Source organism: Capsicum annuum, chromosome 4 (assembly GCF_002878395.1).
Source record: "Capsicum annuum cultivar UCD-10X-F1 chromosome 4, UCD10Xv1.1, whole genome shotgun sequence".
NCBI classification, from domain to species: domain Eukaryota; kingdom Viridiplantae; phylum Streptophyta; class Magnoliopsida; order Solanales; family Solanaceae; genus Capsicum; species Capsicum annuum.
The window spans coordinates 202143559-202161514 of record NC_061114.1 but is presented as its reverse complement, the minus strand read 5'-3'; the positions used below and the strand labels follow the sequence as shown (position 1 = coordinate 202161514).

At 32.9% G+C, this 17956-nt stretch overlaps 1 protein-coding gene across 1 annotated transcript; it reads right to left on the bottom strand.

Annotated features, from left to right (window-relative positions):
* Positions 1-14611: 14611 nt before the first annotated feature.
* Positions 14612-16428, bottom strand: LOC107867571 (probable carboxylesterase 120). Its single transcript, NM_001324952.1, has 2 exons — positions 15885-16428; positions 14612-15250 (listed from the first exon to the last, which is right to left on the bottom strand). Exons 1-2 carry the CDS (start codon positions 16405-16407, stop codon positions 14787-14789), a joined length of 987 nt encoding a protein of 328 aa, NP_001311881.1. The 5' UTR covers positions 16408-16428; the 3' UTR covers positions 14612-14786.
* Between the last annotated feature and the right edge of the window lie 1528 nt (positions 16429-17956).

The following is a 17956-nucleotide window of genomic DNA, read 5'->3' as shown; positions in this document are numbered from 1 at the left end:
CGGTATGGTCACTTCAAATTTCTAGTCATGTCCTTTGGTCTTACAAATGCCCCAGCAGCTTTCATGGACTTAATGAATCATGTGTTTAAGCAATACTTGGACATGTTCATTATAGTATTCATCGATGACATTCTTGTCTACTCTGGTAGCAAAAATGATTATGCAAACCACCTCAGAATAGTGTTCCAGACTCTTAGAGCCCATCAATTGTTTGCTAACTTTAGTAAGTGTGAATTCTGGCTAAGATCAGAAGCTTTTATTAGCCATATTATTTCTGGTGATGGAATTAGAGTTGATCCTCAAAAGACTAAAGCGGTGAGAAACTGGCCCAGACCCATTTCTCCTTTAGATATCAGGAGTTTCTTGGGTTTGGACGGCTATTATTGTCAATTTATTAAAGGATTTTCATCTATTGCATCCCCTATGTCTAAGTTAACTCAGAATAGAGTTAAGTTTTAGTGGTCAGATTCCTAAGATAAGAGTTTTCAGGAGTTTAAAACTCGACTCACCTCAACCCCAGTTTTGACTTTGCCAGATGGTTCAGATGGGTTTGTTGTGTATGTGACGCATCCAGAGTAGGTTTGGGTTGTGTCCTTATGTAGAGAGATAAGGTTATAGCCTATGCCTCTAGACAACTTAAGCCCCATGAGAAGAATTACCCTACCCATGATCTTGAGCTAGCAGCTATAGTGTTTGCCTTATAGATTTGGAGGCATTACTTGTATGGGGTGCATGTTGATGTGTTCACAGATCACAAAATCTTTTAGTATATGAACTCTTATAAAGATTTAAACTTGCGTCAGAGGAGATAGTTAGAGTTATTGAAAGACTATGACATGAGTGTTCTGTATCATCCAGGCAAGGCCAACATAGTGGTTGATGCTCTCAGTAGATTGTCTATAGGTAGTGTTGAGAATGATAAGAAAAAGTTAGTTCAGGAAGTTCATCAGCTTGCCCGACTAGGTATCCGCTTAGTCGATTCAGCAGAAGGTAGTGTGTGGGTTCAGAATAGTTCAGAATCATCTTTAGTTACTGAGGTAAAAGAAAAGAAGGATAGAGATCCCAATCTAGTGAAGCTGAAAGAGTCAGCCAAAGATCAGAAGGTAGAGGTTTTCTCCCAAGTGGGAGATGGTACGTTGCTTTTCTATGGTCGCATATGTGTGCCAGGTGTAGATGACTTGAGGCAATGAATTCTTGCAGAAGTACATGGTGCACGTTACTGAATTCATCCAGGGGCCACTAAAATGTATTGCAATTTATGGGAGATCTATTAGTGGAGTGAGGTGAAGAGAGACATTTCAGAGTTTGTAGCTAAGTGCTCTACATGTCAGCAAGTTAAGATTGAGCACCAGAAGCCTAATGGGTCCATGCAGGAGTTTAGTATTCCTATATGGAAATGGGAAGAAGTGAACATCGACTTTGTGATGGGTTTGCCTCGCACTCATTATCAACATGATTCTATATGAGTTATCATAGACAGGATGACCAAATCAGCCTATTTCTTGCCAGTTCATACCTCTTATTCAGCCGAGGACTACGCCAAACTCTATATCAGGGAGTTGGTCAAGTTACATGGAGTCCCAGTATCCATCATCTCAGACAAAGGTACCCAGTTTAGCTCTCACTTTTGGAAGGCATTCCAAAAGGGTATTAGTTCCCAAGTTCACCTTAGTACAACCTTTCACCCTCAGACAGATGGTCAAGCAAAAAGGACCATTCAGACTCTAGAAGATATGCTAAGAGAATACGTTGTTGATTTTAAAGGTAGTAGGGATGACCACTTGCCTTTGATCGAATTCGCATATAATAACAGCTATCACTCTAGCATACAGATGGTTCCGTTTGAGGCTCTTTATAGATGGAGGTATAGATCTCCAATTGGTTGGTTTGAAGTGGGTGAGGCCACGGTAGTAGGGCCTAACTTGTTGTTTGATACGTTATAAAAGGTTCAGTTGATCAAAGAAAGGCTTAAGGAAGCCCAGATCCAACAGAAATTGTATGCAGATATGAGGAAAAAAGATCTAGAGTTTTAGGTCGGTGATTTTATTTACCTAAGAATCTCTCCCATGAAGGGAGTGAAGAGGTTTGGCAAAAAAGGAAAACTCAGTCCCCGATATGTCGATCCCTGTAGAATTCTCAGTTGTTTTGGAAAGGTAGCTTATGAGCTAAAGTTGCCTTCAGATCTAGCTTCAGTGCACCCAGTGTTCCATGTCTCCTTGTTGAAGAAGTGTAGTGGTGACCCAGTAGTAGTTATTCCCTTAGAAAGTGTAGATTTTCAGAACAGTCTTTCCTATGAGGAGGTTCTAGTCAAAATTCTTGATCATCAAGTTCATAGACTAAGAAACAAAGAAATTCCAGTAGTCAAAGTTCTTTGGTGAAATCAGTCTGTGGAGGGGGCCACATGGGAAGAAGAAGATGATATGCGGACCAAGTACCCTTATCTTTTCTCCACAAACCCAGATTCAGTTTAAGGTATTAATCTTTTTAAGATTTCTCTTATGCATGCGCAGTTTCAATTGCACATCATGTTCATGTCAGTCGTGCAATCATGAATCAGTTTAGTCCTGTTCCATACATCAGATATACATATTCAGTGTGTAAGCTCAGTCCATTAGTTTTCTTAGCTTAACCCATCTTATTCGAGGATGAATGATCCCAAGGAAGAGATATTATAATACCCCGTATTTCCCTAGCATAATTTACATTTTAGTATGTGAGTATTTATGTATATAGTTTTTGAAATACTCATTATTTCTCAGTTTAAATCCCACCAAGTTGTGGGAAATTGAACTAGCTTTCCAACAATATAAAGTTCGCCCAAATCTGATACTCGGGCGAAGAGTTAGAACTATTTTTGTAAAATAGTTTACCATTTGGTGCACCAATGCATCGCGGAGACATGCCAAATGGCAATTGTCTAAAACCAGTGAGCCAATGAGATAATGCTGCATCGCGGTGAACTTGCAGGTCTCAACCAGTGGGAGACCACGATTCCACCACATCGCGCCAGAGGCCAAAATAGCACTCGTTAATTTCCAGTGTCCCGACGTGATTATGTCGCGTCTCGCCAAGGCCAAAAGTTGGGATTTCCAGCTTTCAGTTCTGAGTTTGAAAATTCCTTTAGGGGTATTTAGCTCTTTTTTCACGGCCCTAATTAGATTAAAACACAAAATTTAACCCCAAAATAACCTAAGTAGTCATCATTATTTCAATTCCTCTCAAAAAATTTAAAATCCTTTTCTCAAGAACAAAAAACCTAGCTCTCAAATACAAGATCAAATCCCAAAAACTCGCCATCAATCTCCATGAATTCGTCAACCTAGGTATGTTAAATGTTCATCCATGGGTTCCTTTCACCCAAGGAGTCTAAGTGTCCGTTTTAAATTGCAAAGTTTTGATCTTTTCAAGTTATCTTGATTTTAAATCGTGATTAAACCATGAATTTACATGAATCTTGTTTCATACCATGTTTTAGCGAAATTGATGTCTATTACCACACTCCATATGTTTGAATATTGTTGTTCACTAATTTAATCTATGATTTGTGATGATGGAGTTAAAATTGTGCTTTACTACAAGCTTTAATCTAATTTTTGTGCTTAACGTACACCATGCATACCAAGTGTTTGATAAAATGCCTACAAGGAGGAAAATTGAACAATGCTTCTATGTTAAGTCCTTCAAGCTTAAATATTATATTTTTAATCTTATTGCCTTGAGTCTTGGGGGTATTGAATACTCAAAACCATAGCTGTTTACTTAGTCTCATCTCAGTATCTTCAGAATAACTTCAGATTATATTATGAGCATTACTAGAACAGTCAGTTAAACTCAGAATAGTCAGTAACTCAGTGTCATTCAGTTGGGAGTAGAATTTAGCACCAAGCGGGTGTAGGAATGGTGGCTTCCCTGTCAGATAAGCAGAGTCGCTAGTAGTAGCCCCTAAACTCCAGAACTACATAGCCAATGTAAGATATGAGAAGTCATCCGTCAGTCTAGGCTTGACTATCTCGCAGGGGTCACCCGTCAGTTTAGGCTTGACACCCTTAGTCCTTCGAGACAACACAGTATGCTAGTTTAGTGGATCTATATAGCCAATGTTAGTACCCATGGCATAGTACTAAAACCCCTCTAACTGGGGTTACAGGTTGGATTCCGATTAGCTCATATTAGGCCATATCAGTTAGATGATACCTCCTATAGTCTCAGTTATAGTTTTAATCCAATAATCAGTTCAGACACTCAGTCTCAGTCTTGTTTGACTAAAGCTTACAGATATCAGTTATTTTAGTTATCTTAGTATTTCAGTTTTACAGATTTTACTTAGTTCATGTTATATGCTTTGTTATACATCCTCAGTATTTACAGATTTTCTATATTCTCAGTATCTCCATATTTCATACATTTTATTCAGTACCTCATATTATACATACATATTCAGAAAATTATTTATTCATGTTCATGAAACCATGCATATTAGCCTACCTCATTTAGCATACCGGTATATTTAGAGCACTGATTGCATACTTTTTCTTTTGCGCTATGATGTATCATATCATAGGTTCAAATGTCCAGTTCTCGGACTGCTCATAGACTTCTCAGTTTATCAGCAGTAGTAGTGGTGAGTCCTCATATTTTAAGGACAGATTATATTATTTCGTGTTTTCAGTCTAGTATTAGTTGGAGTTAGTTGGGGTCTGTCCCATCAACTCACTTTCAGATAGTTAGATGTTTTCGGACATGTCAGTTAGTTATTCAGTTTATCAGTACTTTATCAGATTCAGACAGTTATTTTCTCCAGATTAATAATTTAGTATTTGTTTTAGTTGTTAAAAACATTATGGCTTATCAGTTGTTCTTTCGCATTATTAGTATATTATTTGGTGTCATGGGCTAGCTTATGGTACTTCATGATTGTAAGCACCATGTGATGCCTAGGGTGTACTCTCGGGGTGTTACAGTGGTTAATTAGAACCAACGAAGACTTTAAATTAGAAAAGTAGTTCTAAAATACAAATGAACCTCCAAGTAACTGAACTATCAGTTCCAACAAGTCACCAATGACTTGGGGTAGCTATCGAGAAGCTCTATTGACAAAAATAAGAAAGAACATGGATAATGACCTGAAGGGTCATTACAATATAAGAACTCATTTTTATCCATCTTCTTCATTCTTATATGTGAATCAGGATAAGTGTTGTTCAAAACATATAAGTATGCTGGTAATTTGTCATATGAGGCTAATGGTTTCCCCCTCAATTCTTCTAACGCTCTTTCCTTGGCCCTAAAATATATACTGTATGTCAAATCCATACCAAACTCTTCCTTCATGTCACTTTTGATTTCAGTTACACTGTTATTTCGTTTGTGATTTTTTAGTTTTTGTTTAACCATATCACCTATCAACATACTTGTAGCATGCATCTTGGGATAAATTTTGTCATTCATCGGGCATGTATGTTTGGTTACGAATTCTCTAATTCTGAACATCCCAGAATCTCCTATATCGGAGTCATGACATAAAAATCCATAATTACCTAATTTGCTCACCAATGTATAACTGCATCCAACAAATTTAAATACAATCAAAATACATATCCAAACTCATTTTAAACGTGAACAAATTAATTTAGCATGTACTTACCATTTCTTACTTGACCTTTTACTTCGTTCGATACTTCTCCCTAATTATATAATTCTTTATGACTGACTTTCAAAATTTTTTGACAAATATACCTGGTCTACCTCAGCATTCTTAAGATGTGGGTCTAAGATAATCACCTGAACCGTATCTATCTCAAATACATCTAATGTTGTTGTATTATCAGTAACCACCAATGCACCATTAGTAATTGTATTTACCACTTGACGCGAATTGCGACAGACATCTCTTCTTTAAACAGCACACACAGAAGAACTTACAAAGGTGCTCACAACATCTTTCTCTAAAATGCTTACGTATAGGAAGACAATGTCTTGTATCTCTTTCTTTTGCAAAATAAACACCTTTAAACCCATATCATTATGTATTTGTATTTGTCCTGCATTACCAGTGATTTGATATTCAATTTAAATACATTTGCTAGTCATTTCCCCTGCATTACCAGTGATTTGATATTCAATTTGATTACATTTGCTACTCAAATCCACATTAATGTGAGATACCAAAATATTATATAATTGATTATACGATGCTGTCATGCTCAACAATATTGCATCAGTAATGTACTCTTCATAGTTTTTTCTATACGTTCATCTTCCAGAGTGCTTCAGAAGAACTGAGATGCTTCCTACTACCAATTTTTTTCACCTAAAAATTGTTATCAAAAAAATACATAATGGTAAGCAATCAATACTTACAGTATACATATACAATTACGTATAAATCCAAATAAATAAACACCAGCAATTAAAACTATAATTATACAACTGCACACAGAAATATTCAATTACGGTCTGAAATACAGAATTCCATAAAACAATATACAAATGAAAATACAATATAATTACAATATACAATTACACATTAAAATTTCAAACAAAGATCTACAATTATAAACGTCAACAATATATACATAACCAAAATGTCCAGCCGAAAATACAATTACAATATATTTGTTCAATGTAAAATACAAACACAGCCACAACATCCATAATCAAACACAGATAAAATATCCATAATCGAACTTTATGGAAATATAAATATACTCTTCGACTATATATTACATTTCGAGAATCAGAACTCAAAAAATAGTGTTTGAGCAGGTTGCAAAATCAATTTTGATCACAATATAGTTCGATCAGTTCAAGTTACTATTGCATTACTTTGTTTCAAAATTCATTTACAAAATATTCAAAAATAATTTAACGATGAAAAAAAATTTGAACGAAACAACAGTGATGGTTCAAAAAAAAATAATGAAATAACAGTAATGGTTCAAAAAAATTTGAACGGAAAAATTTTGAATGATTTCAAACAACTGATGAAATTCATATAAGAAAATAATATTACGATTCAATACCTTCAACAATAGTAATGGTTTAATTTTAATTTACGAAGATACTGAATAGAAGAAGCTTCAGTTGAATTTGATTTTGATTTTTTTGGATGAAAATGATAATGTGAAATTAAAATTTAAATTTTGATATCATTTGCTAACAAATAACGAAAATCACGTTAATTTAGAGGTATTTATGAAAAAGGAATCTCCACATTTAATTTGGTAATCATGTCATAGTTAACTCAACTGATTTGAGTTAAAAGGGGGCAGTAAACGATTTGTATATGTATTTATATAGCAACCGTTTGTTCAAATACAAAATACAAGTTACTATTTTAAGTAATTATGAAACTGTTGCTATGAATCTCATAATTATGGACTTAAGTATGGTATTTATGAAATTTTTCCTATTTTAATCTGCTTCAATTGTACAGTTTTGCAAGCTACCGTCTCTGTTTTAAAATTAAGATAATACTAATTCAAGTAATTTTTTGAATTAATATAATTGAATTATTTTATCTTAAAATTGAATTAATTATTTTGGTCCAATAAATATGGATTCAATTAAGGGAAAGGACATAAATAGCACTTCAGCTGAAACTATTGACACGAAAATGACTATTGTATTTTAATTCTATTTTCTAGCCATTTACTGACAGCTTTATATAATACTGATACAAATTTGATACATATCTTATACAGATATGTATTCTATACTTTCAAGATAAACTATTTATATGCATCTCATACATACACACACACTCACACACATATATATACATATTATACAATAATGATATAAATTTTATGCACATCATATTAAAAATACATATCTATATAAAAATGATATAATTTTTACCCATAAATTTGCTGCTCTATTTTTTTTACGAACTATACCAATATTCTATATGGAGTGTATCAATATAGTATACGAACTCCATCTGAACTATCTGGACCAAAATGACCCAAATTATGAGATGACCATAATATGAAATTTGATTGGACCGACTGACCATAAATATCCAACCCAAAACATGGGTCGATTGTTTTGAAAATGGTCAGCCCATGCCCTTTTCCCTAACTCTTGACATCCATCAGATGGTGAGTTTCCTCCACTGGACTCATTAAACTTGAACATGGGTGTTATGTGGGGTGAATAAATTCACTTTTATCATGATTAGTCATTACTAGCCAATTTCCACAATAACAACTCATATCAACAAAAGTATAATCACAATGTGAAATACACAATCACACTTACAATCAAACAATCTTTGTATACCAACTAATTTTATATGTTCTGACATTGGTAATATTAACCAACAAATTGATATTTAAAATATGTATTGTTACAAGTACAAACAATGAGGTAGTTAACATGCACATATAAATTTAATTGAGTTATCGACTATAATTCAATCATAACCTACCACAATGACACTGGGGTCTAGTAATATAGATAATCAAGTAAAACACACATTACACTTAGATTCATCTTCAACTTCTCCCATAGTAGGGATACTCTACTCCTCCTACCTACCACACTATTATCCCCTCAACTTCCATTCTAAACTCTAAGTCATCAGTATGGTTACTCTGCCACCTAGCATCATCGACTATCTCAATCATACTATTAAATTATCCCAATCAAGATCTATTCAGTTTGATAATAGTTCATGGATTGGAGCATATTAACTACGTCATATTGGTCTACTATTCGATAGATTTGGAATGAACAGATACTATAAAATAATATACAACTCCACAACGCATTCAAGAATATAATTCTTATTCACATAGATTACTATTTTTATCCAGCCAAACACTTTATCTATAGGTCTAAGCATGAAATCTATTGTCAATCTACATTTTGTATACGTTTTCTGACACAACAGATCTGAACTACTCAATTAAACCTAGCATACCTAAGTGTCAAACAACTACTACGAAGGCATGAACTTGAACTTCTGACTCCATTCTAGTGATTTATGACATGAAATTTGAAAGAAAATGACAGATTTTATTTCATTCATGAATATCCCTTCATTTTCATTACTCCAGGAATCTGAGGCAATCCTAAAAGATTTTTTGAATGAAGTCTCATCCTATATGCAAGTAAAGAGAGAAGGAAAAATAAAAAAAATGGAGATTGTTATGTTATCAATGTCCTTCTATAGCGATCGATATGCCGCTTCCACGGCATCGTTATAGCGAAGTGACATCAGTCACACCAAAATTTGAAATTTGAAATTTATCCAATTAAGTATTTTCACGCAATTATTTCAAGAATATTTATAAAATTTCTATTCTCCATGTTGTTGAGATAATACTGTAATTTGTTCATTGGACTAGATTAGTTCATCTGTTTCATCCGTTTGCTATATATTTGCTGCAGTGAATGACTTGTGCTAGCTTCAATATTATCTGACTAACATATTAATTCCGTCCCATATCTAGAAGATCTTTGTACATATTACTTATTTCCTTTTGTATACCCTAGGTAAATCTTTTGTGTACCCTTATTTAGGCTAGTATTTTATCTTATTTAGGAGTATATTTCTTTATTATTCTTTTACCTTATTTAGGACTCCTTAAGTTTTTAGGTTTGATTTCTTTTTTATTTTTCTTTTGTTTTTACTTGTATATATGCATAGGACATTGTACAAAATCATCATTCAATCAAGAAAAGAAGAAGAAATTTTTCACAAATTCTTTTGTCTTTTTTTTTTTCGCAATTCCTTTAATTTTTTTCAATTCTTACATGGTATCAGAGAAAAGTTGGTTTAATCATCTTGTCTCAAATTCTTATCTTTGTTTCTCAATTTCAATCATCTTATCTTAAATTTTCATCTTTTTTTAATCATGTTCAATACCCAAAATACTTTAATTTATACTTATTGTAAGAAATCGGGTTATACAGTGAAAAATATTACAGAATTCATGAATTTTCTGTTAATTTTTAAATTTACAAAGCAGAGAAAATTTTTAAAAAAAATTCAAGTCAACAACAGTTTCAACACTGCTAAGAAAAAGTGGGCAGAAATATTCCAAACATCGGATCCTTGACTCGAAAAATTATGGAACGACTATTGGAGCTTCTTAAGCAATTAAATATAGAAAAACAAGTTAAAAATACTCCTCAAGTTTCTGCCAGCGTGAGGCTTGCAGGTAAAACTAAGTTTTTCAATTCTTATGCACAACTAGTAAACATTGACAATAATTCTTGGATATTAGATAATGGAGCTACTCAGCAGATGACTCACCATAAAGCAATTCTTTCAAATGTTTAGGTCTTGCCTAAATCACTCATGACAAATCTTCCTAATTCATACAAAGTAAGGGTAACTCCTTGGCGAACAGTCTATACATTATCAAATTTTATCTTACACAATATTTTATATATACCTTCTTTCAAGTACAATCTCTTGTCTGTACAGAAAATGTGCAGACAACTCAATAGTTATGTGTTATTCACTCCTACTTCTTTATTTTATGTTTCAGGGGCCTTCTTTGAAGAGCCCACTGAAAATTGGTAGAGAAAAATGAGGACTCCACATACTCAAATCAAGCTAGTCAGATATTCTTTCAAATACTTAAGTTAATAAAACCTCAAGTCCTACTTTATGTCTTAGTTTAGCTTCTTGTGATAGAATTTTCAGTTCTAATTTAGTTTCTCATTCATGTTTTGTCTTATTTAATTTCAAAGTAAATGAAAAATTGTGGCATTACAGATTGGGGAATATGCCTTTGAATAATATGAAAAACGTTTCATTTCATTTCATCTCTTCTTATCAAAATTTTGACACTCCATGTGTGATTTTTTTCTTTTCATATAGCTTATGAGTCAATATTATAAAAATAATTAAATATAAAATTTGAGAAAATAGAAAAATGACAATTTTGTGTATCATATATGAGTAGTATTATTTTCAGTGTATATTATTACTCCAATAGTCTTGCGCCAGATTTTATTAACCAATTTTAATAAAAATGGGATTTAGTACCATATTTCTTTAATCGTGGAACTATTTTACCTACAAAGCTTAAATATGAAAAAGTTTAAAATAGGTTACATACTCCTAAAAACGAGGGGAAAAAAGAATCTCATTTTAGTTGGTTTTGAAGTCTTAAATATGTAATAATTAATTAAATAATTATTGCTAAATAAATATTAGGTAATTAGTAAAAAGACGATTTTGTCTAAAGAAAAGTCTTGGGCAAAAGTTCAAACAAATTTCTAAGGTCCTTTATACTTTTAATATATTATAGATATAGATTATAGATTATAGATGGTAGATAGATAGATATAGATATATGTATAGAACATTGTACAAAATCATCATTCAATCAAGAAAAGGAGAAAAAAAAATTCACAATTTTTTTTGTCTTTCTTTTTCACAAGTCCGTTCAATTCTTACAAATGTCCTTTGAACGAGGTGATTTTAATAACGATAAAACAAATTGTTACAATAAAATAAATTTCTTTTTTGTTATATTTATATGATTTTATTATATTGACGACTTTTAAGGTAAATAAATTATTTTAAGTTTTACGAAAGATACTTTTATCTTCTTTAAAACTCTTTAACCCCATTGTTCTATTTAAAATTCTAACCCCATTGGTTTATTTAAAATTCTTACATCTTTGGTCTATTTTTCTTCTCTCCCTCCCTGTCACGCCCCAAAATCCCATCGGGCCGGACTGGCACCCGAAGCTGAGAAGGCCCGGGAGAACCTGTTCAAATACCTGTACTTTCACTTATATGTCACCAAAAATTTGGACAACACTTCGTTGCATATAGAATGGTCTAATTACCTGTATCAGCACAACACGCACAAATATATATATATATAATACTTGGCCGTCGGGGCCACCACATATACAAATATAACATCACTATATAAACTTCCATGACTTTACCCTTCCTTATGTCTACAAAGCCTCTAGGATATACATGACATAACTAGGGTCGGGACAAACCCCCGCCCACACATGACTCCTGTACAATAACAAAACATACGGAACCGACTCGGAAAGCTCCGAAGCAAACTGGAGCTCACCAACAATAGTTGTATGACCTGGCTCCTATCTATGCTGTGAATGAGCTGAAGCACCTGTGCCTGCAGCATGAAATGCAGGTCCCCATGGGGGACGTCAGTATGAAATATGTACTGAGTATGTAAAGCAATCACATATGATATAGGAGCTCAATAGAAATCAGAAACAAGTGAATAAGTCGTAATAGGAGTGGACCACACTTACTAGAACTTTTGACAACCTGTACATTGTATTTATTCAATCACTTTACCTTCGTTCTTATCGTCTTTGGAATTATTACTGTACTGTACTGTGACCATTAGGCTGCCTCTAGTACATATCAACTGGGATCGACCCATGCTAGGCTTATGCCCCTGGGATACCACCCATAAACACATAAATAGGGATCGACCCATGCTAGGCTTATGCCCCTGGGATACCACCCGATAAGAGAGAACTCCCATCACTTAGTTCAATTAATCTTTGAGATTGTTATTTCGGTCGCCACCACATTTTTGATACTTTGAAACAATGATACATCAATAGGAACCAAGTAATAGACCTTCTATATAATAACGATGTAATAAAGACTCATTGGTACATCAACAATGTGTTTCAGAATCATCAATATCACAACAATGAAATAAGAGCCTTTTGGTATATCAATGAAACATTTTGACACTTTATAGGATGGAAACAACTTCGTTGGTAACGTAGAACAATACATGTTTTTGGACAACCTCGGAATCTTACTTGATGGAACATTGGTGTTTTCATGCCAAAGAACATTGTTAGAGTTTGCTTTACATACCTCGTCGTAGATTCGGATACCAATTCAACACAACTTCCCGCCTTTACAAATCACTTATCTACAATGAAATATTTGGCATCTAGTATTAGCAACCCAACACCACAATTCTCTTCCATAATTCCATACAACCAATTTTTGCAAAGCATTCCAAAAACCAACTTGAACAATAGGTTTATGTGTATATATATATATATATATAATCATCATTTCAATACCACATCATCACACCAAATCCCTTCACAATTCAACATAATCCAACCATGCACAAGAATAATCCAACATTATTTCCAATCATCTTTCAACAACAATCAAATAACACACTTCTTATGCTCACATGCATATATATACATATCCATATAAATAACACCAACATAATTTACATCCTTACCATAAAATGGCCCTTTTGATTTCGAAGTCATGTTGGCACAAATAAGAGGTGCTTCTCGAAGCCCTCGAGACGGTGAACACAACTACGGAATCAATTTGGATTTTCTACGGTTGAATCACAAGATAATTGGAGTTGAAATTTGGCTAGGGTTTCTTATTCTTCAATAATGGAGGATAAATAATGGATATGAGGCTAAGTATATGTTTATAATGACCAATTTTCGTTCATGAGGTGATGGAAAATGACCATATTGCCCTTAAAATTTTAAGTAAATCCGAATCTGTCCATGGTGGACTATTTTGACAAGCTAAAGTAGATCGACCATAATTCTTTGCTCCGATATCGGATTTGGGTGAAATTAGTATCGTTGGAAAGATAATTCAAAGGTATTTCATTTCATATAAAGTAGGCCACCCAGTTCGTCCTGTACAAGGAGTTATGATCGTTTGAAGTTGACCCTAAAAATCTGTTTTGAGAGGCTGAAGTAAACTGAGTATAACTCATTACTCAGATGTCGGATTTGGATGAAACCAATTGCATTGGAAAGAAGACTCAAAGATCTTTCTTTTCATAGGTGGCAGCTCTCCCAGTTCATTATATTAAGGGAGTTATGAGCGTTCAAAGTTGACCCACAAAACTGGCAGGCCTCAGTAGTTTGTGTGCAGGAAATTTTCCTGCACATTTACTATTCACCATATCCCGGCCACCGTTTTATAGTTTCGAACATGCTCGATTATATCCGAAACTTATCCGTTTTTGGAAATCTTTATATCGTTGGAAAGCTTATTCAATAACCTTCGTATGGAACCATCGACGGGCAAATTCCGGTATAAATAAAATAAAAAATTAATTCCATATAAATAAGACCAATACACATACTTAAATACGCCAATACATGTACTTGAATACGGGGTGTTACACTCCCCCTCTCTCCTTGTAGAGGAACATTTTCCGAAACTGGTGAAGACATGCATACAAATGCAATTTAATTGTGTACTTTATCCGTTCATCTTTTACTTTTTCAATATAGAAATAAAATAGATGTTCATAATATTTTGTTTGATTTGAAAAGTTAATAGTTATTTTATCATTATTTATTTATTTGATCTTTACTATTAAATATTATTCATTATGTAATGCATTTTTCAAAGTGTTAAATTTATTAAATTCAAAAATTAGAGTAAAATTATCCGTATTCTTTATTGTTTTTTAAGGTACGTGTCAAGTCAATAATGAACAAATAAATATGGAAAAAGGGAGTACAAGTTTTTTGTTAAACGTTTGACTTTAGGAGAAGGTTGCGTCATCAAGATTGTGGATTAATGCAGATAAAGAAATAGACATTCAACCTTACTCATCTCGAAAAATAGACATTCAGCAATAACTCATCTCTAAAACTTTGATCTTCAAGAGAAATATAATATTTTAAAGTAATCTCTAACAGGAAGGAGGGTGTAAACCCCTCTTATTTGCACAAAGAAGCTCACTTGATTTATTTGAAGGAAATGAAACAAACACAACGCTAGCAGGATGCTACGTTACATATTTTTAATTTGTAGTAGCACATATGAAATCTTTGGTGGCGCCAATTAAAGCTGCTGCCTTTGATGGTTCAAACCCCTCAATTGCATGATAACCATCTCCAAAGAGCTTGAAAGTTTTTATGCCTTTTTCTTCCATAAAATTTGCAAAGTTGCGCGCATTATCAACCAGAGGATCTCCAGAGACACCAGTTACAAGAATCTTCCAGCCTTGTGCGATCACATCATCTAAATGCTTGGACCCTCCATTAAGAAATGGATTGGAATATTCATGATCATGATCAAGTGTCCCTTTTGGCAAGGACAAGTCGAACATTTTGTCAATTGCATGTAATGGCAAAAGTTGATCATCCTTTAGCTTCTCTTCAGATTCTGTCCTGTTTTTTCCACTGAAATATGGTTGATGCAAAATTAGCCCTTTGATCTTCACTGGCTCTAGTTCTTTATATGCCCCAGCTGCTACCCGTAACCCTGCATGAATATAGGGGTGATAAAATTAGCTCATAAAATCATGACTCATTTAATCTGCGGACTCTAAATGGAAGCTAAGCTAATCTCCTTGTTAAATAATGTGTAATGAACACAAATATATACTTAACTGAACGAATTAAATTTGAACATGTGTTTGTATGGAGGATAATATTTTTATATTTTCATATTTGATTGGTAACAATTTTGAAAAATAAAAAATCTTCAAGAAACAAGCTCTTTAAAATACAGTAAAGAAAATGAATTTAATAATGAAAATAGTGAAAAAAGAAGTTTGTATTCTTTCTTCTCCACCCTAACAACCACCAACCCCCACCCCTATCCATACTAACCCAAACCCCCAACCCCACTCTCCACCTCCGCCCAAACCCCAACGCCCCAACCGCGCCCCACCCCCAACGGCCCAACCCCCACTCCCGGATCCCCTATCCCCTTGACCCACCCCTCCTTCATACTCATAATTTTGTCTTGAGTAACTCATATGAGTAATTTTTACTTGTATATCAAATACAAGAAAATAAAAGTACTTATAATAAATCACTTGTTTTCCCAAAAACATTTTTTTTGTTATCGAACACACCCTAAATCTTAAATCCAAATATCTCTAATTAAGTACCTGCATGGTAAGCTATGTTTCCACCGCAACTAGATCCAAAAAGATAAACGTTACTCAAATCTGAATATTTTCGGACCCATTCATCTTGAGTTGATTTAATCCAATATAACCCATCCATGGCATCGTCGTAAGCTGCAGGAAGGCGATTTTCAGGGGCCAGACGAAATTCAAGGGAGATAACCATTGCCCCAAGGTTTCCAGCAAGTCCTTGACAAAACAAATCCCAGGCAAAACTATTGGCATGGAAGAAAACAAAGCCTCCACCATGGTAGTAGAAAATGACAGGCAATTTTTCATCATCATTATGATTTGTGATTATTCGTTGTGGGACGTATATTCGCAGCCATGTCTTTTTGTTGATGTCAAGGTCTACGTCTTTAGATACAACTAAGGACGTGCCATTGGGATCAGAATTGGCTTGTGTGAGGGGTTCAGGTTTACGTACAATTGTGTCACCTGCTAATTCTTCAATGTTAAGAAAGGGATTTTCAAAAATTGGAGGAACAAAACTTTGGCTAGCCATAATAATTGATCACACAGATAAGTTTGGAACAAGTGTGTAGGAAGTTTGCTATGTATTCTAGCTTAGGTTGGGGGGTTATATATATGCGAAGAAGAAACAGTACTCCGTTTCAATTTACTTATTTTAGTTTCTTTTTTAATACATATAAAAAGATACGTAATATCTTTTTTTCTTTGGACAATCTTTAAGTTTCAACATTTTATATTATTGTATATATTTAAAATCATAAAATTAAAAAATATTTAATACTTTTGATATAACTTTAATGTAATACTATACAATTTTTATTTTTTTTACTTTTTCATTTTTTGTATCACGAATTTAAACTGTGAAAAGTAAAAACAACTTCTAACAGAAATATATAAGATAAAACTATCAATAATGAATCCTTATGATTCGATTCTTTTCGAATCATGCATAACAAGAACTTTATATTGTGTCAACACAAATTAAAACAAATAAATTAAAACATGGAAAATAAAATACTGACAAGTGACAACTTGGAGGAGTTGTAATATTAAAATAGTATAAACATATTGTGGAAGCTTCTTTTGCCGGTTTTCACCATCAAAATTGCATGCGGAAATGTTCACGCATGTCCAACAGTTATTGATTTTTTGCCGAAACACATAGATACTTTAATTTATGCTAAATTTTTATTTAGCACACCTTAAACTAAGTTTGTTCTAATTTAACTTTTCAATCTCACACTAAAATGTATTATTTCGACACTTTATATATGTTGAGCAAGTGAGAAGTTGAAATGTAATTTTTTATTTAATTTCTCAAATTAAAAGTTCTTTTTGAAGGTGAATGTCTTTTTTAAAAAGAAAAATTGGTCCTCTATATTATTATTTTTCTTGTTGCAAGTATCAAATAGATTTTAAAAGTATCAAATATTTTTAAAAGAAGGATCAAAAAAATTAATTTGACCTCAGATTTCATTTTAAAAAAATAAATTTAATCCAACTAAATTATTTTCGTCATTTCAAAATAATTAATCCTTCTTTTAAAAGTATTTGTTTCAATTTAGTTCTCTTTTATGGCATTAAGAAAATATTATTTATTCTTTCAATACTATTTTTATAATTAAATGACTAAATAAAATATATATTTTAAAATTTATATTTATAAAATATAATTAATAAAGTTAATTTAATAAAATAAACCTCTAATATATTTTATAAAACAAAATATCAAATTGACAAAAGCCAATTATTTTGATCGGGAAAAAGTAACAAACTAGTCAACTAAGTACCAAAGGCCATCTAGCTTCCTTTTATTTTCAACAACAACTATTACACTATCTATTTGCATACCCAACCGCACTATATTTTTCAACAACCAAACACTACCCAGTAGGCCAGTACTCCCTCCATTTCGTCTGAGTTGAACCTTTTTTTAAAAAAAAAAAAAAATTATTTTAATTTAGTTGATCTTTTAATTAAATTAAGAAGAGTGTATTATATTCTTTCAATATTGTCCTTATCATTAAATAACGAAACAAAGGTAAATATATTCAAATTTAGATTTTTAAAACATAACTAAT

Bases quoted from the DNA above. Each gene is read 5' to 3' on its own strand.
- LOC107867571 (NM_001324952.1), bottom strand. From the start codon at position 16,407: ATGGCTAGCCAAAGTTTTGTTCCTCCAATTTTTGAAAATCCCTTTCTT. The intron at 15,251-15,884 runs GTACTTAATTAG...ATATTCATGCAG, and splicing joins AAACATAGCTTACCATGCAG to GGTTACGGGTAGCAGCTGGG.